This window comes from Neofelis nebulosa, chromosome 13 (assembly GCF_028018385.1).
Source record: "Neofelis nebulosa isolate mNeoNeb1 chromosome 13, mNeoNeb1.pri, whole genome shotgun sequence".
Taxonomy (NCBI): domain Eukaryota; kingdom Metazoa; phylum Chordata; class Mammalia; order Carnivora; family Felidae; genus Neofelis; species Neofelis nebulosa.
Window position 1 is genome coordinate 60,625,300 of NC_080794.1, and position 27,354 is coordinate 60,652,653.

The window sequence follows — 27,354 nt, forward strand, 5'->3', positions numbered from 1 at the left end:
AAAGATAAAAATCCATAACTACCCAAACAGGATTTATAGCAAGCCTTATTAAAAAAAAAAGAACTTTGCACCTAGATCCTTTATAGGAAAACTCCAAAACACAGGGTAAATGTATTTTGAAAGTGACTTAGGAGAATAAAATGATTTAGGAATGAATGACCACCTGACTGTGCAGATTCCACAGCAACAATTCAGGTTAGAAAGCATACTGATCAATAAATCTCTTCCAAGTGCCAAAAGAACCTATTAACCTGGAATCAGAAAACATTTGTCCACTTTAAATTATGTACCTAACAAAATTATCTTTCAAGATTGAAAGCAGAATAAATCTGTTTTGAGATTAATATCTGAGAGAATCTTCCACAGCAGAACTTCTCCAAAAGAATATAAAAAAATTTTTTTTTAATTTTGAGAGAGAGTAAACATGAGCAGGGGTGGGGCAGAGAGAGGAGAGAGAGAATCAGAAGCAGGCTCTGTGTGCTGTCAGCACGGAGCCCTTTGTGGGGCTAAACCTCACAAATCATGAGATCATTGACCTGAGCTGAAATCAAGAGTCCACAGCTTAACCAACTGAACCACTCAGGCGGCCCTAAATTTTATTTTAGAGAGAGAGAGAGAGAGAGAGAGAGAGAGAGACAGAGAGCACTCGTGAGCAGGGGAGAGGGACAGAGGGAGAGAGAGAGAGAGAGAGAGGTCGAAAGGAAAAAGATGGGTACACGCTGCCTCAGTTGGTAGAGCATGCAACTCTTGATGTTTCCTTTCATTTGAAAAATGATTTGTGGGCTGTGTTGGCTATTAATAGTAAATAAGGTAAAATATGCATTTGAAAGTGGATTCAGATATATATTCCCAAAACAGTGAAATTACAGTAAGCAAGGAAAAGTATACATGTGAGTAAAGATTCAGATCTAAATCTGAAAAGAAAGCAGCACACACACACACACACACACACACACACACACAGAAAGGAAAAGAAAAGAAAAGAAAAGAAAAGAAAAGAAAAGAAAAGAAAAGAAAAGAAAAGAAAAGAAAAAAGAAAAGAAAAGAATAACACAGTATCTACCAGTAGCAGGGGACTGAACCAAAATAGATGAGTTGATGACCTTAGAGGGAGTACCGAATGACACTGAGGACTTATAGATACATTTGCCCTAGGGGACACTTACTGACTAGCTGGAGGCTGCAAATCCAGGATTGACCCTGGAGCTGAAGGTCCCAGAGAAGCAAACAGGTAAATCAGCAGAGATTTTGGTATGTAGAGTTCTGGAAAGACATTGGATATTTCAGGGGTCAGATGAAGGCTTCTCGTCTCCATATCCCCTTAAGATATGGGCCAAATTTTGAAGCTGCTGGCCGTGGGAGGCCGAAAACCTCTTTTGGGCAGAATCCAACCTCCAGAAAACTTCCCAGAAAACAAATTTCTGTTTCTCAATTAAAAGCCCTGGAAGGTCTTCCTCTAGGAAAGATAACAAATCAGACATAGGCTAACTCTAAGCAAAACTGTAACCCACTTCCACCATGCCCCCCCTACCCCACACTCAGTCCCAGTTCAAAATAAGACGATTAGGGGCACCTGGGTGGCTTAGTCAGTTGAGTGTCTGACTCTTGATTTCAGCTCAGGTCATGATCCCAGAGGTCATGGGATTGAGCCCTGAGTCGGGCTCCATGTTGAGCATGGAGCCTGCTTGAGATTCTCTCTCTGTCCCTCTGCCCATCTCCCTGGCTCACGGGCTTTCCCTCTCTCTCTAAAAGAAAAAAAAAAAAAAAAAAAAGAGAGATGATCAACCCCCTCTTCTATCAGCCCAACAAATGAAAGGGTGAATTCTCTATGATGCATGATAACACCACCTGGAGCATATATTTGGCCCTTTATATACAATAGCTGGCATAGTTAACAATTTCTGGGTATGTAAAGACCATGAGACAAATGGACAAATCCACAACTGTAACCAGAGATTTCAATAATCCTTTAGGGTACCTCACTCTGAATTCAATAATTAGGTAGATTCAATAATTAAGGAGTCAGAAAATAAGCAAGAAAATAGCTGAACTGAGCAACACTATCCACCCGTTTGACTCCGCTCAATGGCAACAGAATATGCATTCTTCTCAAGAGTGCATTGAACCTAACCATGACTGACCACATTCTGGATCATAAAGCAAGTCTCAATAAATTACAAAAATTCAAATCATACAATATATTCTCTGACTACTATGAAATTAAATTAGAAATTAGTAACAGAAAGATCTATAGAAAAACTGTAATTTTTGGAAACAAAATAACACACTTCTAAATAACCTACAGGTAAAAGGAGGAATCAGGGGTGCCTGGGTGGCTCAGTCAGTTAAACATCCAGCTTTGGCTCAGGTCATGATCTTACAGTTCGTGGGTTTGAGCCCGGTTTCTGGCTCTGTGCTGACAGCTCAAAGCCTGGATGGAGCCTGCTTCAGATTCTGTATCTCTGCCCCTCCCCTGCTCATGCTCTGTCTCCGTCTGTCTGTCTCTCTCTCAAAAATAAATAAATATTTAAGAAAAAAAGGAGAAATCAAAAGGTAAATTAGAAAAGGCTTTGAACATAGTCAAAATGAAAACATAAAATATGAAAACTTGTAGGATGCCTCCAGAGCTGTGAGAAAAAATTCTGTTGTGTGAGCCACTCAGTCTGTGGTATCTTGTTATGGCAGTCCAGGCAAACTAATACGGCCCCAAACTGGAAATAACCTAAGTGTCCATGAACAGATAAATTATTAAATAAATTTGGCAGATGTCATCTTAACGAAGTCATCAAGTCTAGCATCATCCTGTGATTAGTCATATTATGACTTCATGCAATGAAAAGAGTACCTCATTCGTATGGTCTCCCTCCCCAAGTCCCGTGCCCTCAGTCTAATCACTAGAACACATCAGACAAATGCAAACTGAGGGGCATTCTACAAAATATTTGACCAGTACTCTTCAAAAGTTTCAAGGTCATGATAAACAAGGAAAGACCATCATACCCTAGAAGAGACATGACTGAATGCAAGGTAGCATTCTTTTAAAAAAAAATTTTTTTTTTAATATTTATTTTTGAGAGAAAGAGTGTGGGCAGGGGAGGGGCAGAGAGAGAGGGAGAGAGACTCCAGAGAAGGCTCCAGGCTCCAGGCTCCAAGCTGTCAGCACAGAGCCCGATGCGGGGCTCAAACTCACGAACCACGAGATCATGACCTGAGCCGAAGCTGGATGCTTAACCAACTGAGCCAGCCGGGCACCACTGCAATGTAGCATTCTTCATTGGACTCTGGAATAGAAAAAGGACAGTAGTGGGAAAACTGCTAAAATCTAGATAAAGTCTATAGTTTAGCTAATCATATTGTTATAATGTTAATTTTCTGGTTTTGACAAATGCACCGTGGTCATGTTAACATCAAGGTAAGCTGGATGAAGGATATTACCTTTGCAACTTTTCTGTAAGTATAAAATTATTCCAAAACAAAAAGCTTATATTAAAAAATTGTATTTACGTACCAGCGTTAAACAAATACAAAATGAAATTGTTTAAAAAATCAACAACTACTTTGGAATAAGTTTAATGAATGATCTGTGAAACCTCTACATTGAAAACTACAGAATATTGTAGAGTCCATTTCTAAATAGCTAAATAAATGGAAGGATAGATTATGTTCATGGATTGGAAGACCCAATATTGTTAAGACTTAGTCAATATCCTTAAATTAATTTGAAAATTTAAGCAATCCTAATCAAACCCCAGCAGGTGTGTGTGTGTGTGTGTGTGTGTGTGTGTGTGTAAATCAACAGTCTGATTCTAAAATTCAGATGGTGGGGTGCCTGGGTGGCTCAGTTGGTGGAGCGGCCGACTCTTGATATCCACCCAGGTCTGGTTTCACAGTCGTCAGGTCACGCCCTGCATCAGGCTCTGTGCTGAGTGTGGAGCCTGCTTGAGATTCTCTCTCTCCCTCTGTCTCTGCCCCTCCCCCCCCCCACATGCTCACACACTCTCTCTCCCAAAATAAATAAATAAGCATTTAAAAAAATAAAATAAAATAAAATTCAGATGGTATTCAAAGGGCTAAGAATAGCCAAGGCATAATAATTCTAGAGGACTCACACTACCTGATGTCTAGACCTATTATAAAGGTATAGTAATCAACACAGTATGTATTGTGTACAAAGAAATTGAACAGTGGAACATAATTGAGAGGTCAGAAACAGACCCACATATGTATGGCCAGCTGTTTTAGGACAAACATGATACTACAGTCAGTGAGGAACAGATAATCTTTCACTAAGTAATATTTAGGCAATTGGGTAACAACATGGGAAAAACCATATCTTGATTGCTATCCCATACTACACACAAAAATCAGTTCCAAGTGGCTTGTAGATCTAAGTGTGAAAGGTACGATAGAATTCTGAGAAGAGAACATCTCCTTCATCTTGGAGTAGGCAAAACTTTAAAAACTAAGACATAAAAGCACAAATCCAAAAGAACAAAAACGGATACATTGGGGCTATATTAAAATTGAGAACTTATGTTTAACAAGATAATACCATTATGAGAATGAAAACGCAATGCACAGAATGAAAGAAAATATTCACAATACACGTACTCCACGACTCATACCCAGAATACATAAAGTACTTATGTGTAAAACACAATTTCACAAGGAATAAATATGTAAAGAAACACAAAGGCAACCCACTAGAAAAATAAGCCAAAGCTGAACAGTCACCTTACAAAAAAGTACTGAAATGGCCAAGAAGTATGTGAAAAAGTGATCAACGTTGCCTGTTATCTACAGAATGGCTAAAATGGGGGGGGGGGGAGCCAAATGGAGCACTCAGAACATTCCTACACTGATGGTGAAAATGTGAATTGGTGCAAGTATTTTTGGAAAACTGTTTGGCACTATCTAGTAAAGCTGAACATAAGCATACTCTACGATCCAGTAATTCTACTCCTAGGTATAAACCCAACAAAAATGCAGAAATATGTTCAACAAAAGATAGATCCCTGGGGCAACCGGGTAGCTCAGTTGGTTAAGCATCTGACTTTGGCTCAGGTCACAATCTCATGGTTCAGCGCATCGGGTTCTGCACTGACAGTGCAGAGCCTGCCTGGGATTCTCTCTTTCTCCCTGTGTCTCTGCTCATCCCTGCCTCTCTCTCTCTTTCTCTCTCTCTCTCTCTCTCTCAAAATAAATAAACTTGAAAAAATGTCCCAGAATATTCACTGGAGGGTTGTTTGTAAATAATCAATTGTTGGAAACTACCCAAACACCCACAAACAGTAAAATGGATAACATTTAGTGCATTCACACAATTAACAGTACTTATCAATGAGAATGAATGGACACAAACCCATGTTGCAATATATATGAATCTCACAAGTGTGATATTCATCAAAAGAAGCAAAAAACCCACCAAATGACATACTGTATAATTAGTTTTCAACGTATAAGAACGAGTAAAACTAATCTATGCTGTTAGAGGTCAAGATAATCCCTTTGTGGAAAAGGGTGTGCAGTTACTGGGCCCAAGCTTGACCTACATGTTCAATTTGTGAACAGGTGTGTTCAGTTTGTGAAAATTTAACACACCATGCACTTATGCTGAGGTAATAACCAATCCCAGAATTTCAGTGTTTTAAGAACAACACTTGTTCATACTTATATGTTCATTGAATGTTAGCAGAATGCAGAATGGCTCAGCTCATCAGACTCACTCAAGGACCAAAGCTGATGGGGTAGCTGCCACCTCCAATGTTTCTGGCTGCCATCCCAGGGGGCGGAAAATGCCCAACGGGGTGTTGCATCTATATTCAAATGACCTGGCCTGAAAGTGTCCTATGTATCACTTCTGCTCACAATTAGTTCATTCACCAGAATGAGTCACATGGCCCCAACCAACCACAAGAGGTCCAGGAAATGCAACACTACCATGTCCAGAAGTAGAGAGAACCAGAAACATGCAGTAAACAACATATTACACCATACTGTCAAACAATATTCTTCTAGAACATACTTTCTAGAGCTATATGGTTATCCATTACAGGGGGCCTCATTATATACATAACCAATTCTCTTTGCCAAACAATTTGGTTTTATTTTTTCACTATTATTAATAATCTATATTAAAATTTTGTTCTTTGTGTCCTCTACCTTAGGAGTTTTCATATGGTCTCAAATGTCTGCCATTTTGAGAACCTTGTGGGGATCCTGTAAAAGCCTCCTCTGTTTTGGTGATACAACACCTGCTATCTGGATATGCGAAGTTTATTTTATAATTTTATTGTTTTGAAACTTATTTCACTAGGTTTTATTGCTGTTCATTGCCGTTTTGGTATTACTATTGGTGTTACTGAGTTAGATGACTTTCACCAAGAGGTATGCATAAATTTCCTACATATATTACTTCCTTCCTAGAAAACTCCTAATGTCTTAAACTCTGAATGTGTTACACATGTATGAAGAACAAATATCAGTTACTATGATATTAATTATATTACTATAATTATTATTATATTACTATAATGTTAATAACATCAAATTAAAATGTGTGGGTTCATCCAAAGTTGAATCTACTTATTTTACATAATATGTCATACTACACAATTTTGCGATCTTTTTTTTTTTTTTTTTGCATTTTTTTTTAAACGTTTATTTATTTTTGAGACAGAGAGAGACAGAGCATGAACAGGGGAGGGGCAGAGAGAGAGGGAGACACAGAATCTGAAACAGGCTCCAGGCTCTGAGAGGTCAGCACAGAGCCCGACGCGGGGCTCGAACTCACGGACCGTGAGATCATGACCTGAGCCGAAGTCAGACGCTTAACCAACCGAGCCACCCAGGCGCCCCTTGCGATCTTTTTTTATGTACTGTGGTATTTTATTAAAATCTGCAGATGTAAAATTGTTTGAAAATTTCAAGCACTTAACTTTGATGTATCCTAACAACTTAAGACAGCTCAAGCTTGAAGGAAAGTTGGGAGTACCTAGTACAACCTTCTCCTTTTAAAGAAGTAAACAATGAGGGTGCTTGGGTGGCTCAGTCGGTTGACTGTCCGACTTTGGCTCGGGTCATGATTTCACGGTGTGTGAGTTCAAGCCCCACGTGGGGCTCTGTGCTGACGGATCAGAGCCTGGAGCCTGCTTTGGATTCTGTGTAATGCCTTCTCTCTGCCCCTCCCCTACTTGTGCTCTGTCTCTCTCTTTCAAAAATAAAAAAAAGTAAAGAAGTAGAGAAAGAGGGCCTGAAGAATCAGTGACTCGTTGAAGGTCATAAAGCATTATCAAAGCAGAGTCCCACAGATTTCAAAAGTATAATGATGACTATGGGTCTCAAGTTTCTTGAAGGGTGATAGATCAAAGAATTGACCAATAGAGTTTGCCAGAATCCACAGTGTCACACAATATGAAAGAGCAATTTGTGCAGCAATGTCACTGTCTGTTTGGAACACCTAGAGTTTATTGGCATCCTCAACGCTGCATCTAGGAGAGCATCTGGGGAAGACTCTGATGGAAAGAATAAGAACTTTCAGAGAGATGTTAGAGAGTAAATCTGAAAATGACTTATAAGGGGGAATTTTTTACACTAAGGTTACGTCAATTGCAAACAACTAGTGGAGATTTTTTTTTTTTAATGAATGTGTGAAAAAGATCAAAATATCATTCATCATTTGAGTACTTATTCTCCTTCCCTGAATGTGAAATGTCACCCATTCCATGAACAGAGGAACTGTCCTGTTTATGGTGTATCAGTTTATCTACAGTATTTCAAGTCTTCCACGGTGTATGCTTTGGAATTTGTTAATTCTGCATTTCAGCTGATTTGGAAAGAACTCTTATAGATCAATAAGACAATGCTTGAGAAGAAATTACAGACCCGTGCTGTAGGCAAAATAGTAAGTCATAAGCAAATGTAATTGTATAAGACATTCTGTATTAACACGGCTTTGGTGACAAATGACAGCATTTCAACTTATGAAAAGGCATTTCAAGGAGAAATCACAAATCAAAAATATTAATGGGAATTTTTTTCAATGTTTATTTATTTTTGAGAGAGAGAGACAGAGTGTGAGTGGGGGAGGAGCAGAGAGAGAGGGAGACACAGAATCTGAAGCAGGCTGCAGGCTCCAGGCTCTGAGCTGTCAACACGGAGCCCGATGCGGCTTGAACTCACGAACCATGAGATAATGACCTGAGCTGAAGTCGGATGCTTACCGACTGAGCCACCCAGGTGCCCCATAATGCAAAAGAGTGTGGATCGGTTAGTGGAATTATCAAATATATTTGAATGCTTTTATCATCTTTCAAGGATAACTGTATTTAGTTATTAGTGATTAGTTATTAGTCCAGGAGCTTTTATTCTCTGAAGATACAACCATTCCAATTAAATGAACTTCAAAGACTTAGTGGGTAAGCATTTGTTAAATGTCAGTAGCACAGTGTTTAATTGATATAGACTAAGTAAAAAGGAGGTTTGGCTATCTTATAGTTACATATGAAGCCACACTAGCATTTACCTTGATCTGTGAAACACTACAGTGAAAAAGATAAAAACCAAATTACTAGAATCTCTTGAGTTCAGATTCTTCCATCTACCATCTACCTGTTGTGGAAGACATTTATACCCTGTGTGCTTTATTCTCCCCATTTCTAAAATGAGATTTTAAAATAGTACCTATTTTGTAGAATTGTTTTAAATATTAAATAAAATAAAGCAGGTAAAGTGCCTAGCTCAGGATTTAGCTCTGAATCCTCACTCAGTAAATACTACCATTATTTCACAAATTCATATAAGTAACTCTGATTTTTTTCCCCCTACACTGATAGGCACTTAAGACACCTGTTTTGTGGCTTTTTTTTGTAGTAATATTCACTGTATTATCTGAAAAAGATAATTAAGATTCACCTACAATGATGAAACTACTTTTTATAATAACCTAGTATGATGTGATGTGATATGATATATCATGATATGATATATCATATCATATCACATCCAGTACTCTCGGAAGCCAGCATTGGAAAACCATTGTAGGGGTGCCTGGGTGGCTCAGTTGGTTAGGTGTCTGACTTTGGCTCAGGTTATGATCTCGTGGTTCATGAGTTTGAGCCCTGCATCGGGCTCTGTGCTGACAGCTCAGGGCCTGGAGCCTGCTCTGGATTCTGTGTCTCCCTTTCTCTCTGCCCCTGCCCCACTCGTTCTCCCTCTCTCTCTCTCTCTCTTTCTCAAAAATAAATAAACACAAAAGAAAGGAAGGGAGGGAGGAAGGAAGGAAGAAAGACCATTGTATAAGGAGTGAGTAGATGTGATTCCCTACCCGGCTCTAACTGCTCTGGTTCCACACTTGAAGATAATTTAAATCTCTAATGACTCTGCACCTGCATTTTCAGACGCATGAAAATAACTGGCTTGGAAGTCGTGTGGATCACTTCTTCTTACAATCAGTTCATTGACCAGAACAAGTCATCTATTTGCTTGGGTAGCTGGTACACAGTGGGCTCTGTATAACCAGTCTTTCAAAGATGAAATGAAACAAATTAGATGATTGCTCAGTAGGAAGGAGCCATTTTTGTTAGATGGCAAAAGTGTCAGATATGGATTTTGCACATTTTGCCGAAGCTCAGTGAGGACTTTCTGTGATTTTAGCAAACTTTCCTTTTATTACTAAACCTAAACTTTTCTTTGAGGATTTCCTTTGGTTTTAAACACTTTCATTTTGCTTAACTCAGATGCATTTTATACCTTTACAGGCTTAAAAATTGAAACAAATTTTCCATGGAAACAACCTTCATTTGCTATCTAGTTATAAATAACTCCTTTCTGGTGATTCTTTTTTTTTTTTTTTTTTTTATTACACTCACCTAACAAAGACAATAGTGAACTGTTTGCTTGTTTGTTTCTTTCCTGAAAACCAGATGAACAAAATACCATGTGTTCAGGTAAATAGATCCGCATAAAGATCAACATAGAATATGATTCTACGGGCTTATGGAAAAAAGGCTCTTCTTAACATTAGTGGCCACAAAGACACTATTTTCCATGATTTCCCTCTTCCTATGCTAGTGCCATGGTAATTTTATTACTATGGCTTTATATTATAATATCTCAAAGTGAATGTCTCCTTGTCACATGTCAGATTCTCTGGAAGCAGAATTGGAGATGGACTTTGGGATGCAAAAGTTTTATTAAGGATTAGCATCTATGAAAGGGAAGGCGGGGTGGGGTTGGGGGAGCAGAATTGGGCAAGGAAAGTAATCAAACTAAGATGAAGGTTGACAAAGCCTCAGCCAACCCAGTGAAGTTGACATATGCTGTCAGTGTCCAGCATCAGGCTGAAATGGCCAGGCTATAACCTGCTAACCCTTAATCACCATATCCTGGCAGCCCCAGTAAGATGGGACCTTGGACAAGATAAGTCTCAGCAGCTGAGGCTAACCCTGAAGCTGGAGACTATGTAGCGATCACACTCCTGCAAGGCAGGCCAGGAGTTCTTTCTCAAAGGAGGATCAGGTTGCTCATCTCCTTGTCTAACATACTCTCCTTTGCTCTTTTTTTAAAAACTGACATCATAATTATTCATGGATCTTTGTTTTTCTTTATAAATTTTGGAAAGTTTTTTTCTTTTCTTTTCTTTTTTTTAAGTTTATTTATTTTTGAGACAGAGAGAGACAGAGCATGAACGGGGGAGGGTCAGAGAGAGGGAGATACAGAATCTGAAACAGGCTTCATGCTCCGAGCTGTCAGCACAGAGCCCGACGTGGGGCTCGAACTCACAAACTGCGAGATCATGACCTGAGCCGAAGTCGGCCACTTAACCGACTGAGCCACCCAGGTGACCCCATGGAAAGTTTTTTCTAATTCCTTTTGGAATTTTGGTTAGAATGCCACAGAATGTATGCCACTCAATGTGGGGAGAATTGACATCCACTGGGTAGTGGTGTGCCACGTAGACAGCATTTGGGTAGTAAGAAGATGACAATCTTGGAAAGGGTTTGTAGAGGTAGCAGGCCAAGGAGGTAGCCAGCGTGATCAGGAGATTGCCAAATACAGAGGGGATCAAGCAAATAAATAGACTGAAGTCAATATAAAAAAAATACGGGAGCCTAGAGGTGCTTGGTTGGCTCAGCCAACCAACTGAGCGTCCCAACTCTTGATTTTGGCTCAGGTCCTGATCTCACAGTTTGTGAGTTCAAGCCCTGCATTGGGCTCTGCGCTGATGGCATGGAACCTGCTTGGGATTCTGTCTCTCTTTCTCTCTGCCCCTCACCTGCTTGTGCAGTCTCTCTCTCTCTCTCTCAAAATAAATAAATAAACTTTTTAAAAAGTTACATTTAAAAAAAAATATGGGAGCTTGGTTTCTCACTGTCAAGGGGGAAAGGCTTGCAAGTATTCAGAGGTACTGGATTGGAATTAAATGCATCAGTGTAAAGTCGTGGTGTTTAAATATATTTTTAAAAAATTTTTTTTTCAACGTTTTTTATTTATTTTTGGGACAGAGAGAGACAGAGCATGAACGGGGGAGGGGCAGAGCGAGAGGGAGACACAGAATCGGAAACAGGCTCCAGGCTCCGAGCCATCAGCCCAGAGCCTGACGCGGGGCTCGAACTCACGGACCGCGAGATCGTGACCTGGCTGAAGTCGGACGCTTAACCGACTGCGCCACCCAGGCGCCCCTAAATATATTTAAATATAGATACGGAAGTGGAAATAACTGCATATGTGAGTACATACAGATGATTATATATATATATATATATATATATATATATATATATATATATATATATTTCCTAGCGCCGACAATTAATAAGACCTAGTAGCCATGACATCCCAGTAGTAGTGAACACATTGAACCCAAATCTTGATTTCTAAATACTATCCTCCACCAAAAGTAACCAGGGGTCTGTGGAGAAATGGCTGATTCCAGAGCTGAAATGAGCCTAGAACATTGAGTTGTACCTGAAAATAAGGAAATTGTTTGTAGTATGATGGGGGTATACCAACAGGACAAAGAAGTCAGCTTGAAGTGACTCCCACTGGCAAATCTGGGACAAGTAGGGTATGAAAATAAATAACTATAGCAATACATTACAACCCACTGAATGAAATAGGAGACCGTGAGTCTATATTGAGAAAGTAAGTAATGAATAAATAAGTGAAAGGGGAAGAGGGAAAACTTTTTCTTGTATTAGAATGTAAACTAGAAAACACAAAAGAAATGATGAAGTAAAGAAATCACTTCTTGATCATCATCATTGTGATGATCAATTCAGGCAATGATTCATAGACGTTAAGGCTGATGGGTAGGGCAAGGGACGGGATATTTGCAGAATCTCAGATTATGTCCCTACAAAATATTTATCAAGTACAAAGGAAACAATGGTAATTTTTTGGTGGAGGAAACCACTTGACCAGATGAGCAAAATTCTCATCACATTGGTGTGAAGAGTTGACATCATCAGCCCTTGATGAGATACATAGAGAACCCAGCCTCATTTCTGTGCTTTTTCTTGTCCAAATGTATGTCTGACTTGAGTCTAGTCATGAGGAACACTGTTCATGATCATCCTACAGAATGAAAGACCTGTCCTTTTTAGGACTGTCAAGGTCATAAAAACAAACAAACAAACAAACAAACAAACGAGGAAAGACTGAGGAATTGTACGGGAATCAAAGACACTGAAAATACATGCAGTTGTGAGAATGCAAGCTGGTGCAGCCACTCTGGAAAACAGTATGGAGGTTCCTCAAAAAACTAAAAATAGAACTACCCTACGACCCAGCAATTGCACTCCTAGGCATTTATCCAAGGGATACAGGTGTGCTGTTTCGAAGGGACACATGCACCCCCATGTTTATAGCAGCACTATTAACAATAGCCAAAGTATGGAAAGAGCCCAAATGTCCATCGACGATGAATGGATAAAGAAGTGGTGTATATATACAATGGAGTATTACTCGGCAGTCAAAAAGAATGAAATCTTGCCATTTGTAGCTACGTGGATGGAACTGGAGGGTATTATGCTAAGTGAAATTAGTCAGTCAGAGAAAGACAAAAATCACATGACTTCACTCATATGAGGACTTTGAGACACAACAGATGAACATAAGGGAAGGGAAACCAAAATAATATAAAAACAGGGAGGGGGACAAAACAGAAGAGAGTCATAAATATGGAGAACAAACAGAGGGTTACTGGAGGGGTTGTGGGAGGGGGGATGGGCTAAATGGGTAAGGGACACTAAGGAATCTACTCCTGAAATCATCGTTGCACTATATGCTAACTAATTTGGATGTAAATTTAAAAAAATAAAAAAGAAAATTTAAAAAAGAAACGAAAAGAAAATACATGCAGTTAAATTCAATGTAACTTCCTGGACAGGATTCTGGACTAGAAAAGGAAAAAAGACGTTGTTGTTACAGAGAATGAAAATGTCATGGGGTCTGTATTGTATCAATGTTGATTTCCTGACGTGGATGGGTCTTTTGTTCTGTGGACATACACACTGGATATTTAGGGGTAATAAGGAATCAAGTTTGTAGTTTTCTATCAGATTGTTCATAAAAGACTCAACAACAACAACAAAACCATATACTGTATATAGATACAAAGAAAGCAGAAGCAAATGTGGTAAGATATTAACAATTGGGGAATCTGTGAGAAGGGAATATAGGAGTTCTAGCAACTTTTCTATAATTTGAAACTATTTCAAAATAGATATGATACAAATGAGTATTCATATTTAATTTTTGGGACAGGGAGAGACAGCATGAACGGGGGAGGGTCAGAGAGAGACACAGAGTGGAGACACAGAATCTAAAGCAGGCTCCAGGCTCTGAGCTGTCAGCACAGAGTCCGACACGGGGCTCGAACTCACCAACCCTGAGATCATGACCTGAGCCGAAGTCGGCCGCTTAACCAACTGAGCCACCCAGGCGCCCCGAGTATTCATATTTAAAATAAAAGTGAAAACATATGTTCACATAAAAACTTGTACACAAATATTCATAGCAGCTTTACATATAATAGTCAAAAAGTGAAAGCAATAAAATATCCATCAACTGGAATGGATAAACAAAATGTACATCCATATGATGAAATATTAATTGGCAATAAAAAGGAAGTATTGATACCTGCTACAACGTGGATGAACTTTGAAAAACATCGTGCGCAGTGAAAGCAACCAGTCACAAAAGACCACTAACTGTACAATTCCATTGACCTGAAATGTCCAGAAGAAGAAAATTCACAGACACAAAAAGTAGACTAGTTGTTGCCAGGGGTTGAGGAGAGCAGGGAATGGGGAGTAACTGCTAACTCATACGGAGTTTCTTTGGCGCTGATGAAAATGTTACAGTAGTGATTGTGGTGATGGTTGCACAACTCTGTAAATATACCGAAAACCACTGGTGGGTAAATTTGACAGTATGTGAAACATATCTCAATACAACTTTATAAGGAAAAAAATGTCACAGACAAACATATAACATAAAGTCAAAAAGTTTTCTGGGCACACAGGCAGACTGAAAAGGAAGGAACTTTAAAAATCTGTACTAAGCAAGAAGAGCCACTCCCTGAGTAGTTCCACCAAAGATCAGAGCTTCCCTTCTGTCCACCAGGCCTTGTCCCTCACACTAGGTCCCATATCCCCTATAGTACAGGAGGCAGAATAATGTGAAGATTAAGCATCTAGCTCTGCAGTCAGATTGCCTGGGTTTGAATCCAAATCTACTATAACCTATGTGACCATGGGCAAATCGCTTAACTTCTCTGTGCTCTGTTGTAAAATGGGGATACTTGATTGTTGTTGTGAGGAATAAAAGACCTAATCCATTAAGAGTGCTTTCAAAAGTGTTACTTATTGGAATTCATTAGAAGCTATGGTTCTTTTGTTTTAGCTTACTTTTATTTTAAATTTTTTTTTTAACGCTTATTTATTTTTGAGACAGAGAGAGACAGAGCATGAACGGGGGAGGGTCAGAGAGAGGGAGACACAGAATCCGAAACAGGCTCCAGGCTCTGAGCTGTCAGCACAGAGCCCGACGCGGGGCTCGAACTCACGGACCGCGAGATCATGACCTGAGCCGAAGTCAGACGTCCAACCGACTGAGCCACCCAGGCGCCCCAAGTTTTAGCTTACTTTTTGAGAGAGAAAGAAAGAGAGAGAGCATAAGTGGAGGAGGGGCAGAGAGAGAGTGAGAGAGAATCCCAACCAGGCTTTCACAGCATCAGAGCCCGTCGCGGGGCTTGAACTCACAATCCGTGAGATCATGACCTGAGCTGCAATCAAGAGTCAGATGCTTAACTGACTGTGCCACCCAGGCACCCCAGGAGACATCTTTCTTTAAAAGGCTCCAATCCATTTTATCCTCTCATTTCTCTGACATCACTTCCCTATTAAAAGCCACCTACAACCAATCAGACACAAGCTTGATATAATTCTGACCAATGAGTCCTATGGTTCACAGAGGCTACCCCCTACTCTCTGATAGTCACCCTCTGTGCTCCTTGCCAAAACTCACTCCGGGAATGAGGATATGCTTCAGGGAATGTTGTTTTCAGAGGCCAACGTCATAGCTGTTACTCCTTCATGCTCTTATATTGTAACAAGCATCTTGGTTTCCTGTCATCCTGTAGACTGGACAAACAGATGGGAGCCTAATCATGAGAGTTGATACTCATTTCATGCTAACAACGTGTCAGCCATGGTACATGATTGTTTCATTTCATCTTCACGCAATCTCCATCTTGTAGACTATTATCCTCTGTCACATGAGGAAACTGATGACCAGAAAAGTTGTCAAGGCCGCACAGGTTCTAAGGGATGGAATGAAGATTCTAATCAGTCTCTCTGTATCTTCAGATTCTACTCTCTTAACCAATGTGTTGTATTGCTCGATCCTCCCCAGAATGGGGAAAAGCTTGCAGCTGAGATTCTATTCCAGGGTAGCCAAAAGAGTTAGAAGTCAGAAATTATGTGTTAGATATATTTGTGTCCTAAGTGTCTAGGACACTGCCTGACACATGACAGGAGCTCAGATTTTTGTCAAACTGCTCAACTATGCAGTGGAACATCACCTCTCACATGGAATTAAATGAATCCGCTGCATGCAGAGTCCTGCTTCTACTTGCAGGAAAATGAGAGGGTTTGGGAGGCAGAGAGAAATTAGCTAGAATTCTGGTTCTGCCATTTGGTAACGTTGTGATCTTGGACAAAGGCACTTAACCCCTCTGAGTCTTGAATCTATAATCTGGAAAATGTGAAAAGTAGGTAAAAATAATACCTACTTCATGGTATTGTTATTCAGATGGAATGAAATAAAGTTGCAATGTTAAACATACTCAATAAATGATAGTTATTATTAGTGCCCCCTCATCCTTTTTTCCAAATAGGCCTTTGTGAGAGGTCAACTATATGTTGGTTCCCAACTTAAATAAGTGAAGCAACAATTGCAATTCAAAGTGGAGTAGTAGAAATAGAATTGAATTAAGAATTGGGAAATCTGGCTTCCTGCCCCCCCCCCCCCCCCCCCCCCCCCCCCGCTTCTGGCTTTTCTTGTCCACCTTCTACCCAGCAGCTATGCAACCTTGGTCAAGTCACTTTATTTGTCTGGGCTTGTAATTCCATACCTCAAATTAGAGTTGATCTCTGAAGTCTCTAGGATCCTCTTAATCTGCATGTCTGAGACCCCTTAAGAGATTATGTTAAGGAAGTATTACCCTTGGCTCAATCATTTTAAACAGATTATATGGGTAACTGGAAAATATTTTCACTAACTCATTTTAGAATTACGTGTTGTTCATTTATTTGAAACTTTATGAAGCATGCTTCCTCCCCAACCCATAGAAACTTGGTGAAAAGCTGCAAGACGCAAACCTACCACCTAGCGGTGAGGAAAAGAAGATTCAGATTGAAGATAAAAGATGTCCTGCCATCCATCACATGTGCAGGGTGCCTGTCCTCAGCAATCTTTGATCTCGTATTTGTCCTTTCCCCTCACCACTCAGGATAGTTTTGTTTACACAGAAATTCAATATTTCCTGACTTAATAGTTTGCTCATTTGACAGCACTCTTTAGCCAATGAAATTACGTGGACTTTTGAAAATTGTGGAATAATCATTGGTGTTAGAGTTGGGAAGCAGTGATGCCTTTCTTCTCATACATCTCAAACCAGTTCTGCCCAAGAGTCCCAAGCAGTCCACCTCTTCTTTTTTTTTTAAATTTTTTTATTTATTTTTGAGACAGAGAGAGCATGAGCAGGAGAGAGAGAGGGAGACGCAGAATCCGAAGCAGGCTCCAGGCCCCGAGCTGTCAGCGCAGAGCCCGACGCTGGGTTTGAACTTACAGACTGAGATCATGACTTGAGCTGAAGTCGGTTGCTTAACCGACTGAGCCACCCAGGCGACCCCAGTCCATCTCTTTATGGATAGACACAACATTCCACAAGTGCCTGGTTCAAGGAACCAGGACCGCTGCTTTGAAAAGACACAAATCAATACACCAATGGGATTCTTGCAAGTATTTAATGACTTTGTTTTACCTACTACAGTAATTAAAATTAAGTCTTCATGTTTAAATTTAAATATCTGAAAGCAGGAATGCACCATCTTTAAGCTTAAACCCAAAGGCGAGGAGGAGGCCAGAATCCTAGGGTATTGGGCTTATTGGTAAAGAGGGATCTATTTTCCATTTAAAAATTTTGCTTTTCTAGTCAGCCCCCGCTTTCTCCTTTCGTTCCATTTTCTCTTTCTTTCCCAAATAACAGCCAAGTAATTACGATCAGAATTGTTTAAACGGAACAGGTAGCGTCCTAAGTCCTGGGACTTAATTATCCCAGGTTTTCACCTGAAAATCTCTTTGGTTACTGAAAATATTTCTCGAGCCTTTCTTGAAATATGGAATTATGCTATTTTCCAACACTCTGCTTTAAGTATTGTTAATTTAGCCTTATTTTGAAATACTATTTTCACTTTAGTACGATTTTCTTTAATTTCTCTCCACACACGAGGGGTTCCGAATATTGCCACTTTGAGAATTTCGCCTATGATCAATCAGCCTTGCTAGTAGAAACCTCCTCGTTTTTCGTTTAATTTAAAACGCCTGGTTTCCATTTTTACTGTGTTTACGAACGTTGCCCAAGACTTCCAATGACTTAATGAACTACACCCTTCTCACGTTTTACAACTTTGGGGCTATGTGATTCCACGGGCATCCGGGCATTTACTCTTAACTCGGCTTCTTTAAGCAGGCTCCCGAGAGGAGCAGTTTCGGCCGAGAAGTTTAGAGAAGCAGTTACCACGGAACTCGCAACAGTTGGTGTCGGGCGATAGGCAGGTTAGAAATGATAGCTGGGGCTAGTTTAAGAAACACAAAGTCCAGGGAAGGGAGAGGAAAGGGCAGCCGTGGCCTTGGGGTAGAGTGCGGAGGCGGTGCAGGGTCGCGGTGGAGGGGGGGGGGGGCGCGCGAGTTCCTGCTCCCGGAAGGGGCATTCCTGGGCCGCCAAAGCAGGCGGCGGCTGCGGCCAAGGAACGCAAGGACCGCAGTCGAGCGCCCACGCCGTGCCAATTGCTGGGTCGACGCACTGCCAGTCCGCCCCCGGGACGACGCCGGGGCCACGGCGAGGTGAGGCCGGCCCTACCCCCGCGCCGCCCCCGGCGGGAGGCGCGACGCCCAGGCCGCGGGTGCGTGCGCGGCCCCGGGCGACGCGGCTGGGCGTGCGCGGGGCCGCGGCGAAGGCAGGGCCGGGCGGGCGGCAGAAGATGGCGAGGGTGTGTAGGCGGCAGCAATGCTCCGTTGAGAGACGCGGCTTTCGGCAAGAACTGGACTCGTGGCGCCACAAGCTCATTCACTGTGTAGGTGAGACCCTCCCCCTGCCGCCTCCGGCCCTCGGGCCGCCACGCCACCGGCTGCCCCGGACAAGGGAGGGAGCCGGGACAGAGGGAATTGCTGCTCCGGCCCGCCCGCCCTCTTTGGCTCGGGCGTCCCCCTCCCCCACCCCCCGGAGTGCGGGCGCGCGCGACCTCCGGGCGGGCTCTCCCCCGCTCGGGTCTGAGCGCGCGCGCCAGCCCCTCCCCTCCGCGCGCCTTCCCCGGGGCGGGCACTCGGGCGGGAGCGCGTGCCCCCTCCCTCCCCCGCCTCCCCTTTTCCCCGCCCGGCGGCCCGGCGCCGCCGAGGGCTTATTGTGGAGACTCGCCCCGCGGCGCTGCCGCCTGACTGGGGGCGCCGCCTCCGGTCCTGCGGAGCCGGGCGCGCGGGGGGGGCGTGCTGGGCCCTGGCTCAGCCCCCTTCTCCGCTCTGGCCGGCGCCTTCCCCCTCCTGCGCTTCCCCTCCCCCACGCACGGCGGCGCGCGCCCCACTCCCCGCGTGCACGCGCGGCGGCCGGCGGGCGGGCGCCCGGCGCTCGGGCGTGTGCGAGGCGTGAGGTGGAGATGGGGGCGGAGGGAGCCGGAGCTGTCACAGGCCCCGGGTCCGCCTGACCGAGCCAAGTAGGGTGTCATGGCCGCGGGGGGCAGCGGCTGCACTTCCTCTGCGGGCGGCGGTGGCGGCGGCGGCCGGGGAGTTAATCCTCGACGCTCGGGTCGGTGTGTGTGTATTTGTGTTCGGTGTGTGCGCGGCGGGGAGGAAGGGGGTGGGACCGGTCCGACCGGGAAGCTGGAGCGGGGGTCGCTCTTGTCCCCTTAGGGGATTTACCGGAGCCGCCGCCTCGCCGAGAGCCTCGCCGCACCCCCCCTCCCCCCGCCTCCCGGGCCTCGGGTGGCTTTTTCCCCCACGGGCAGGAGGGAGTGTGGACGGGGGCGCCCCGGGAGGGGCCGGGCGGCCGAGCTGCGCCTCTCACACTGTGTGTTTTGTCTGTTTTTCTCTCCCAAGGTCCCGTTTCCCTCTGTGCGGCGGCCGGCGGGACCATAAGGGCTTAACTCATATATTTAACCCCCCTCCAAAAAGTAAGTGGCCCGTGTGGTGTCTCCGCTCCGCCCGCCGCCCCCTAGCCCCAGTCCATCCTTGTGTCTGACTCTCCTGTCCTCCAGCATTGTTATTTCCCCATCTTTGCTTCTGTGCTGCTGCTGTGTGGGGAAATGCTCTCTCGTGCTTTTCCGTCCCCCAGGCCCAGTTCTCGGGGAGGCGCAGAATTCCAGCCCCTTCCTCCCCCTCTCCCCCCGTGGGGAATATTCTTGGGAACCAGGTCTTCCACAGCAGAATCTAGGAGATTTTGTCCGTTCGCTCGGGCCCCTCATCCCCTCCTTCCCGACAGGGTTTCGTTGGAAGGAATTATGCAAATCCTGCTTTCTGGTGTCCATTCAGCGGCAATTTCATGCGGTGAGAAGTTCTCTTTGTTGTGCGAGGGGGAGAACAGACACTGATTTAATAGACATATCTGTTGGGGGGAAGGGTGGAGGGGGTGTGGAGAGGCTCAGTTTGGAAGAATTACAGCACTTGGTTAGCTCAGTGTCTTTGTGTTTGAGCTTTCTGGCTTGACAGGAGGGTATGTCCTTTACAGTGTCCCATAAGAGATGTTTTCTGTAATAGATTAAAAAGCAAAACTGAAACTTTAAGTAAGTGAAACATAAGGTAACCTTTACCTAGGGAATGTAAGCCCTTCCATCTCTGCAGTGTTTCATTATAAAGATACATGTGAATTTTGTTAAGAATTTAGACTGTAACGTCAAAATTAACATAGGTAACAATGCTTTAAGGTATCTGATATCACTTGGGTTGTCCACAGGTTAAAAGTACATCTTAAAACGTGCCTGTGTAAGTAATAAAGGCACGAATCAATTTTTTGGTGTAATTTGACTTGTGGATATATTTTAAAATTTTCTTTCTGCCGATCCAAGCCTACCTCTGCCCTCTAGAAAGCCTTTTGGTTGTCATTTATCATTTATTCTATTCTGTCTCTGCTTGTGTTTTTTCAGACCTATCATACGTTTGCTAAAATTTTATGTCAGATGAAGCACTTTATGAATTACTTATTAGTTGTAACCATCATATGAAAGGCATGTGGCTTTTGAGAAGCGTGAAATTAGTGAATTTTCAGAATTGTGAATATACTGAAATCATTTTGAAGACTTTTTCATGTTTTTGTTTCACTTTTTTCATGATTTTTTCAGTGGGGCTTTTTAGGTTTTAAAAGATTACTGTTTTAAAAGTTACTGTTAGTTAAGATGGTTTTAATGAGTTGTTTGTCTTATTCTAATTCTGTTTGCTTTGAATCCTTGCCTTCTGCCTCAGGCTCCCTTTTTATCCGTCCTTGCTAGTGTTGTTACTTACTGCTGCTTGACAGGATCTTTTTTTTTTTTTTTTTTTTTTTTTTTCTTTCAATGACTAATAAAGTCTGGTAAATATCTGAATTGAATATCAAATTTTGATTCATTTTTTGAGGGAGGATTTTAATCTGGTCATCCGTTTTCTTAAAGCATAGTTTTAAATCCAAATTTCCACTTTCAATGTAGTAAAGTTCAGGAGGTATTTAAAGTCCAGAGTGCAGAGCAGTAATACACAGTTGATAGTCTCCCAGCTAAAATCAATTAATTGGGATTCATATTTTCTTTTTTATTATATGTAATTTCTTTAAGAGAAGCGTTCTAAGTAAATCAATTGTAGTGTTAACTTTCTATACTTAAAAGGGCCAGCAGTGATTCTTAGTGCAAAAGGCAACTACTTTGTCACTAGCAAATGTAATAATTCCTCGTTTCCTTGTTTATTTTAATGAGATTGGTTCTGAACAGTTAACCTTCTATGTGATTCTGTTGACTGATTGTCTTAGTGCTTTAGGGTCGTTTGGTTTCTAAATGGTATTTAATTGGTAGCAGTCTTTGGGTTAAAAATGAATTCTCATTTATTTCCAAAATCAAATTCTTCTATTTTGGGGGGCTATTTGGTGGGATGCATTGAGATTGTGGAGGTGTTTTGTTTCTATTATTAGGTTTCACTTGTATTGGAATTAGTAGCAGTTTCAGACAGTGATTATGATCAAAATGGATATTTGGTAACCAGGTGATTATTGAGATGTCCTCTGGGACTTTGGTAGTCCATATTCCAGGAAGATTTAGGTTCTCTCTGCTGCTTGGTGTGTTGTAAACTATTGCTTGGCTGCTCCTCTTCCTTGCTGTATTCTCAAAAAGCTCTTCCCAGTGTAGGGAAAGTTTTGTTGATTTCAGGTTAGCTCTGGCTTGGCTGAAAAAGGATAGCATAGTAAATCTTTTTAACTTACACAGTCGTTTCAAATTGTCCTGATTCCCTCAAATGTGCTTGTAGCTGGAGCAGTTAGTTCTAGGAAGTGTCTGAATAATGGCATTTAAAAAACATTTTTTAGCCTTACGGGGCTACACTGGATGACCTGTAATTTCTTTCAGAGAATTAAACATTCATCGTGTGTGGGGACTTGCCACTTCGGAGCACCCACCTAATTCTGTAGCTGCTTGTATTAATGCTGTTTTTAGGAATGAAAGGCAGTTAGGTGAGTACACCTGACACTGGGTAGACAAAAGTATTGGGTAAGCTACCCTGACCTTCAGGAGCTTTTAGTACATAGAGAAGATCTGGTGTATTCAATAATAGTACAAGGCAAAATATACCATATTGTTGCGCAAGAAAGTTCTAGGAGTGTTTAGAAGTGAAAAATCTCTTGAGATGATATAGGAAGGCTTTATGAAGAGGGTGGCAAATTTTTGCTTCATTTTGATGTGATGGGCATTTCTTTCATGAGAAACAAGTAAAAATGGCAAAGGATGAGAATGAATTTAAACTGTTTAAGTCTATTTAAACTACAGTCTGTGATTCATGTAGCGGATGTATAGGTGATAGTTTTGCAAAGGTAGGGTGTAAGGTTTTCTACTGCAGGTTAAAGTGGGGTCTCTTTGTTAGGCACCTTGGGGTTATAATACATTTCTGTCCTTAGTTCAGAGGAGGAATGTTTCCTTTATTTGAGGATTCCATTGTGGAACTCACCAATGACTATAAAACAACTATATTGTTTTTTAAATCACCTTAACAGGGATGATATTGTTATCCAAAACAGTGTCTCTTCTGCATAAACTCTTTTGGAGGCTATACTTTATTTCATCACACAAAACCTATTTTTGGAATTGCCTAAAACCAGTGGTGTGTGTATGCTTTGAATATCCTTACTATTGACAAATTTTCATCCTTAGAGGGTGCATTTGGTATTTGGAAACAGTTGAAAAGTATTTTTTTGTGGCAAATAAAGGTGTATGTGAAATAACAAGATTGATTTTCTTTCCTGGTTTGCAAACTGGCTGTGAAGCTCAGCAAAGGGGTTTGATTTGTTTTGATATGCCTCAGAACTTCCGTTTTTGTTTTTTTTTTAATTTTTAATTTAATTTTTTTTTTTTTTATCTCAGAGAGAGAGACAGAGCATGAGCGGGGGAGGGGCAGAGAGAGAGGGAGACACAGAATCCGAAGCAGGCTCTGAGCTGTCAGCACAGAGCCGACGTGGGGCTCAAACTCAGGATCCGCGAGATCATGACCCCAACCGAAGTCGGACACTCAACCAACTGAGCCACTGCGCCCTTCTGTTGGTTCTTAATTCTTTTATGTCTACCCATATGCTATATGGAATCTGGACATTGGATAGATGTGAATAAACAAAGCTGTTGTTTTGTAGTTTCAAGTTAAAAATTTACCATCACTAACCTCCAAATTATCTTTTACTCTTTGTGAATATTTAAAAAATCTTTTTACTATTCCTTATAGTTGCACATTGCTTTTGGGATTATTCCAGAGTGAATTATTAGCTCATTTTACTGATTGTCTCTTGTCTGCAGGAAGTATCCCAAGTACAGTGGCTCATACCCTGAATTTTGTTTTCAATTGACATATAATTTATGTACCATAAAATTCATTCTTTTAAAGTATACGGTTCAACGAATTTAGTTTATTCACTACATTGTGCAAACATCACTAATTCCAGAACACTTTTCAATACCTACAAAAGAACCCCCATACCTATTAGCAGTCATTTTCCATTTGTCCTGTGCCTCAGCCATTGGCATCCCCCAGTCTACTATCTGTTTCTGTGGATTTGCCGATTCTGGACATTAAATATAAATGTAATGATACAATACATAGCCTTTTGCGTCTGGCTTCTTAGCATGTTTTCAAGATTCATTCATGTTGTAGCTTGTATCAGCACTTATTTAATTTTTTTTTTAATGTTTATTTATATTTGAGACAGAGCATGAGCATGAGCAGGGCAGAGGCAGAGAGGGAGGGAGACACAGAATCTGAAGCAGGCTCCAGGCTCTGAGCAGTCAGCACAGAGCCCGATGTGGGGCTCAAACTCATCAACTATGAGATCATGACCTGAGCCGAGGTCAGATGCTCAACTGACTGAGCCACCCAGGTGCCCCTCACTTTTCTTTTTTATGGCTAAATAATATTGCATCGTGTGGACATACTGTGTTTATCGTTTATCAGTTGATGGGCATTTGAGTTGTTTGTCCATTTTGCCTATTATGAATTATGTTGCTGTGAACATTTGTTTTCACTTTTCTTGGGTCATGTGAAAACTGTTTTAACTTTTTGAGGAACTGTCAAACTGTTTTCCAAATTAGCTGCAGTATTTTACATTCCCACCAGCAACATAGGAGGATTCATTTCTTCACCTCCTTGCCAACACTTGTTATTGTCTGTCTTTTTGATTATAGTTCTTGTAGTGGGTAGGTCTGAAGTGGTATGTCATGGTTTTTATTGGCATTTCCCTAGTGATCAGTGGTATTGAGCATTTTTTTTTTAAAGCTTAGAGAGTGACAGCGTGAGTGGGGGGTGGGGTGCAGAGAGAGAGAGAGAGAGAGAGAGAGAGAGAGAGAGAGAGAATATGAATGAGAATCCCAAGCAGGCTTTGCATTGTCACAGTGGAGCCTGATGCTGGGCCTGAACTCATGAACCATGAGATCATTGACCTGAGCTGAAACCAAGAGTTGGACTCTTAACCAACAGAGCCACCTCGAGGCACCCGGAGCATTTCTTCACATGCTTGTTGGCCATTGGTATATTTTCTTTGGAGAAATGTGTTTTTAGATCCCTAGCTCATTTTAAAATTGAGTTATTTTTTTATTATTGATATATAAGAGTATATTCTGGATGCTAGATCCACATTGGTGTATGATTTGCAAATATTTTTTCTCAAAATCTCAATTTAAGAATAATTACTGATCAGGGGTGCCTGGATGGCTCAGCCAGTTAAGCATCTGACTGTTGGTTTCAGCTCAGGTCATGATCTCCTGGTTTGTCAGTTCCAAGCTCACATCAGGCTCTGTGCTGACAGTGCAGAGCCTTCTTGGGATTCATTCTCTCTCTCTCTCTCTCTCTCTCTCTCTCTCCCTGCCTCCCTCTCTCTTTTTCTGCCTCTCTCTCTCACTCAAAATTAAAAAACAAAAAACTTGAAAAAGAATTACAGATCAGAAGGAAAACTGCAGTATACCTTGTAAAAGGAATAAAGTGAAAGGAGAGAACTAGAATTACTCAGAAGGCTGCTTTAACATTCTTTTCTATGAATTATTAAAATTGTGGGGCGCCTGGGTGGCGCAGTCGGTTAAGCGGCCGACTTCAGCCAGGTCACGATCTCGCGGTCCGTGAGTTCGAGCCCCGCGTCGGGCTCTGTGCTGACAGCTCGGAGCCTGGAGCCTGTTTCCGATTCTGTGTCTCCCTCTCTCTCTGCCCCTCCCCCGTTCATGCTCTGTCTCTCTCTGTCCCAAAAATAAAATAAAAAAACGTTGAAAAAAAAAAAATTTAAAAAAAAAAAAATAAAATTGTGCATGGCTTTTTAAAAGTAATCTCTGTACTTAACAAGGGGCTTGAACTCCTGACCCCAATATCAAGAGTCACATGCTCTACCACTGAACCAGCCAGTCACCCCAAAATTGTTGGTTATTTTGTGTCATAGCACAAATATACTTTGCTATCCTAATCTTCAAAATTCTTGCCTGGAATTTCTGGGGCTTGAATTCACAACCCTGAGGTCAAGACCTGAGCTGAGATCAAGAGTAGGATGCTTAACTAAGCCGCCCAAGTGCCCCCAAATTCCTGCTTTTCTATAGTGAGGGTTCATGTATCAAGTTCAGATAATGTGGCAAACCACATTATTCAAATCTGTTCTGTACTTGAGTCTTAGATAGTAAATAACAAAGAGGGAAACCTCTGTATAGATATTGTGTCTGAATTTATTGTTTCTAAGTTTGAGTAGTGAGAGAAATCTATACAGTAGCAGGATTTTTGAAATTTTAGATTGCATTAGTTGGTTGCGTTTTATGAAACTCATATTCGATGGGTTGTATTTATTGTAAGTTACTACATGATTTTATTTTCTGGTGCTAAATATTTTAAACGACTGTTTTGAGTTTTGTGATTAGCATCAGTTTCTCAGATTTTTGAGTTGGTTAGATATGGTATCATAAAGTGTCGAGTGTAATGATGTCTTAAAGATGAAATTGAGGGGCATCTGGGTGGCTCAGTCAGTAAGTGTCTGACTCTTGATTTTGTCCCAGGTTGAAATCTCATGGTTTGTGAGTTTGAGCCCTGCATCAGGCTCTGCACTGACAATATGGAGCCTGCTTGGAATTTTCTCTCTCTGTGCCCCTTCCTTGCCTGTGTGTGTGCGCTCTCTCTCTCTCTCTGTCTCTCTGTCTCTGTCTCTCAGATAAACTTAAAAAAAAGGGGGGGGTGTGAAATTGAGAAGCTTAGAAGGTAGGTGGCAGAATTAGTCTGAGAATTGTTTACTTAATGGATTGTGAGGGGTATGTTAGGAAGGCTGTATGGTTGACACCTTGTAATTTTTGTCTTTTTTTTTCCCCTTTAGTTCCACATGCTTATTTATCTTTTGTTAAAGAGAAATATGGATTCTTTGGATTTATCACATAATCAGTTTTCTGAATGTTATGCAATCCAAGGAGGTTATGTGGTTATGTGTAAAGTTATGTGTAAAGTTAGGAGTTATGTGTAAAGCCAGTTTTTATTGAGTGCCCTTATGATAATGAAGTTCTTATCCAGTTTTGGGTAATGTGTATCTGAAAATTAAAAAAAATTTTTTTTTAAAGCTTCATTTATTTATTTGAGGGAGAGAGAGAGAGGGAGAGAGGGAGGGAGGGGCAGAGAGAGAAAAAGAAGAGAATCCCAAGCAGGCTCCACTCTGACAGTGTAGAGCCAGACACTGGGCTCCATCCCACAAACAGTGAGATCATGACCTGAGCCAAAATCAAGAGTCAGACGCTAAACAGACTGAGCCACCCAGGGGATCCTGTGCATGTGCACGTGCGCTCTCTCTCAAAATAAATTAAAAAAAAAATAATAGTTGGGAAACATTGAGTAACAACTCTTGTTGAAACAATC

The 27,354-nt window shown here is 41.7% G+C and overlaps 1 protein-coding gene and 1 long non-coding RNA gene across 8 annotated transcripts in view; both read left to right on the forward strand.

The window, feature by feature from the left end:
- Positions 1-17,511, forward strand: part of LOC131493148 (uncharacterized) — a 93,653-nt gene extending 76,142 nt beyond the window's left edge. Inside the window, exon 3 of the long non-coding RNA XR_009252488.1 lies at positions 17,257-17,511. This is a non-coding gene — a long non-coding RNA (uncharacterized LOC131493148). The remainder of the gene's footprint in view (positions 1-17,256) is intronic.
- A 1,206-nt stretch (positions 17,512-18,717) lies between these two features.
- Positions 18,718-27,354, forward strand: part of LCOR (ligand dependent nuclear receptor corepressor) — a 142,121-nt gene continuing 133,484 nt past the window's right edge. The window contains exons 1-3 of one of the 7 annotated variants that reach the window (XM_058697325.1): positions 18,718-18,863; positions 19,879-19,952; positions 20,261-20,325. In XM_058697325.1, coding sequence (XP_058553308.1) covers positions 20,280-20,325 — 46 coding nt within the window. In that variant the 5' untranslated portion in view covers positions 18,718-18,863; positions 19,879-19,952; positions 20,261-20,279. Of the gene's footprint in view, positions 18,868-19,303; positions 19,593-19,878; positions 19,953-20,260; positions 20,326-27,354 lie in introns of those variants that run through there. The other 6 variants (XM_058697324.1, XM_058697326.1, XM_058697327.1 and 3 more) reach the window with 6 other exon arrangements.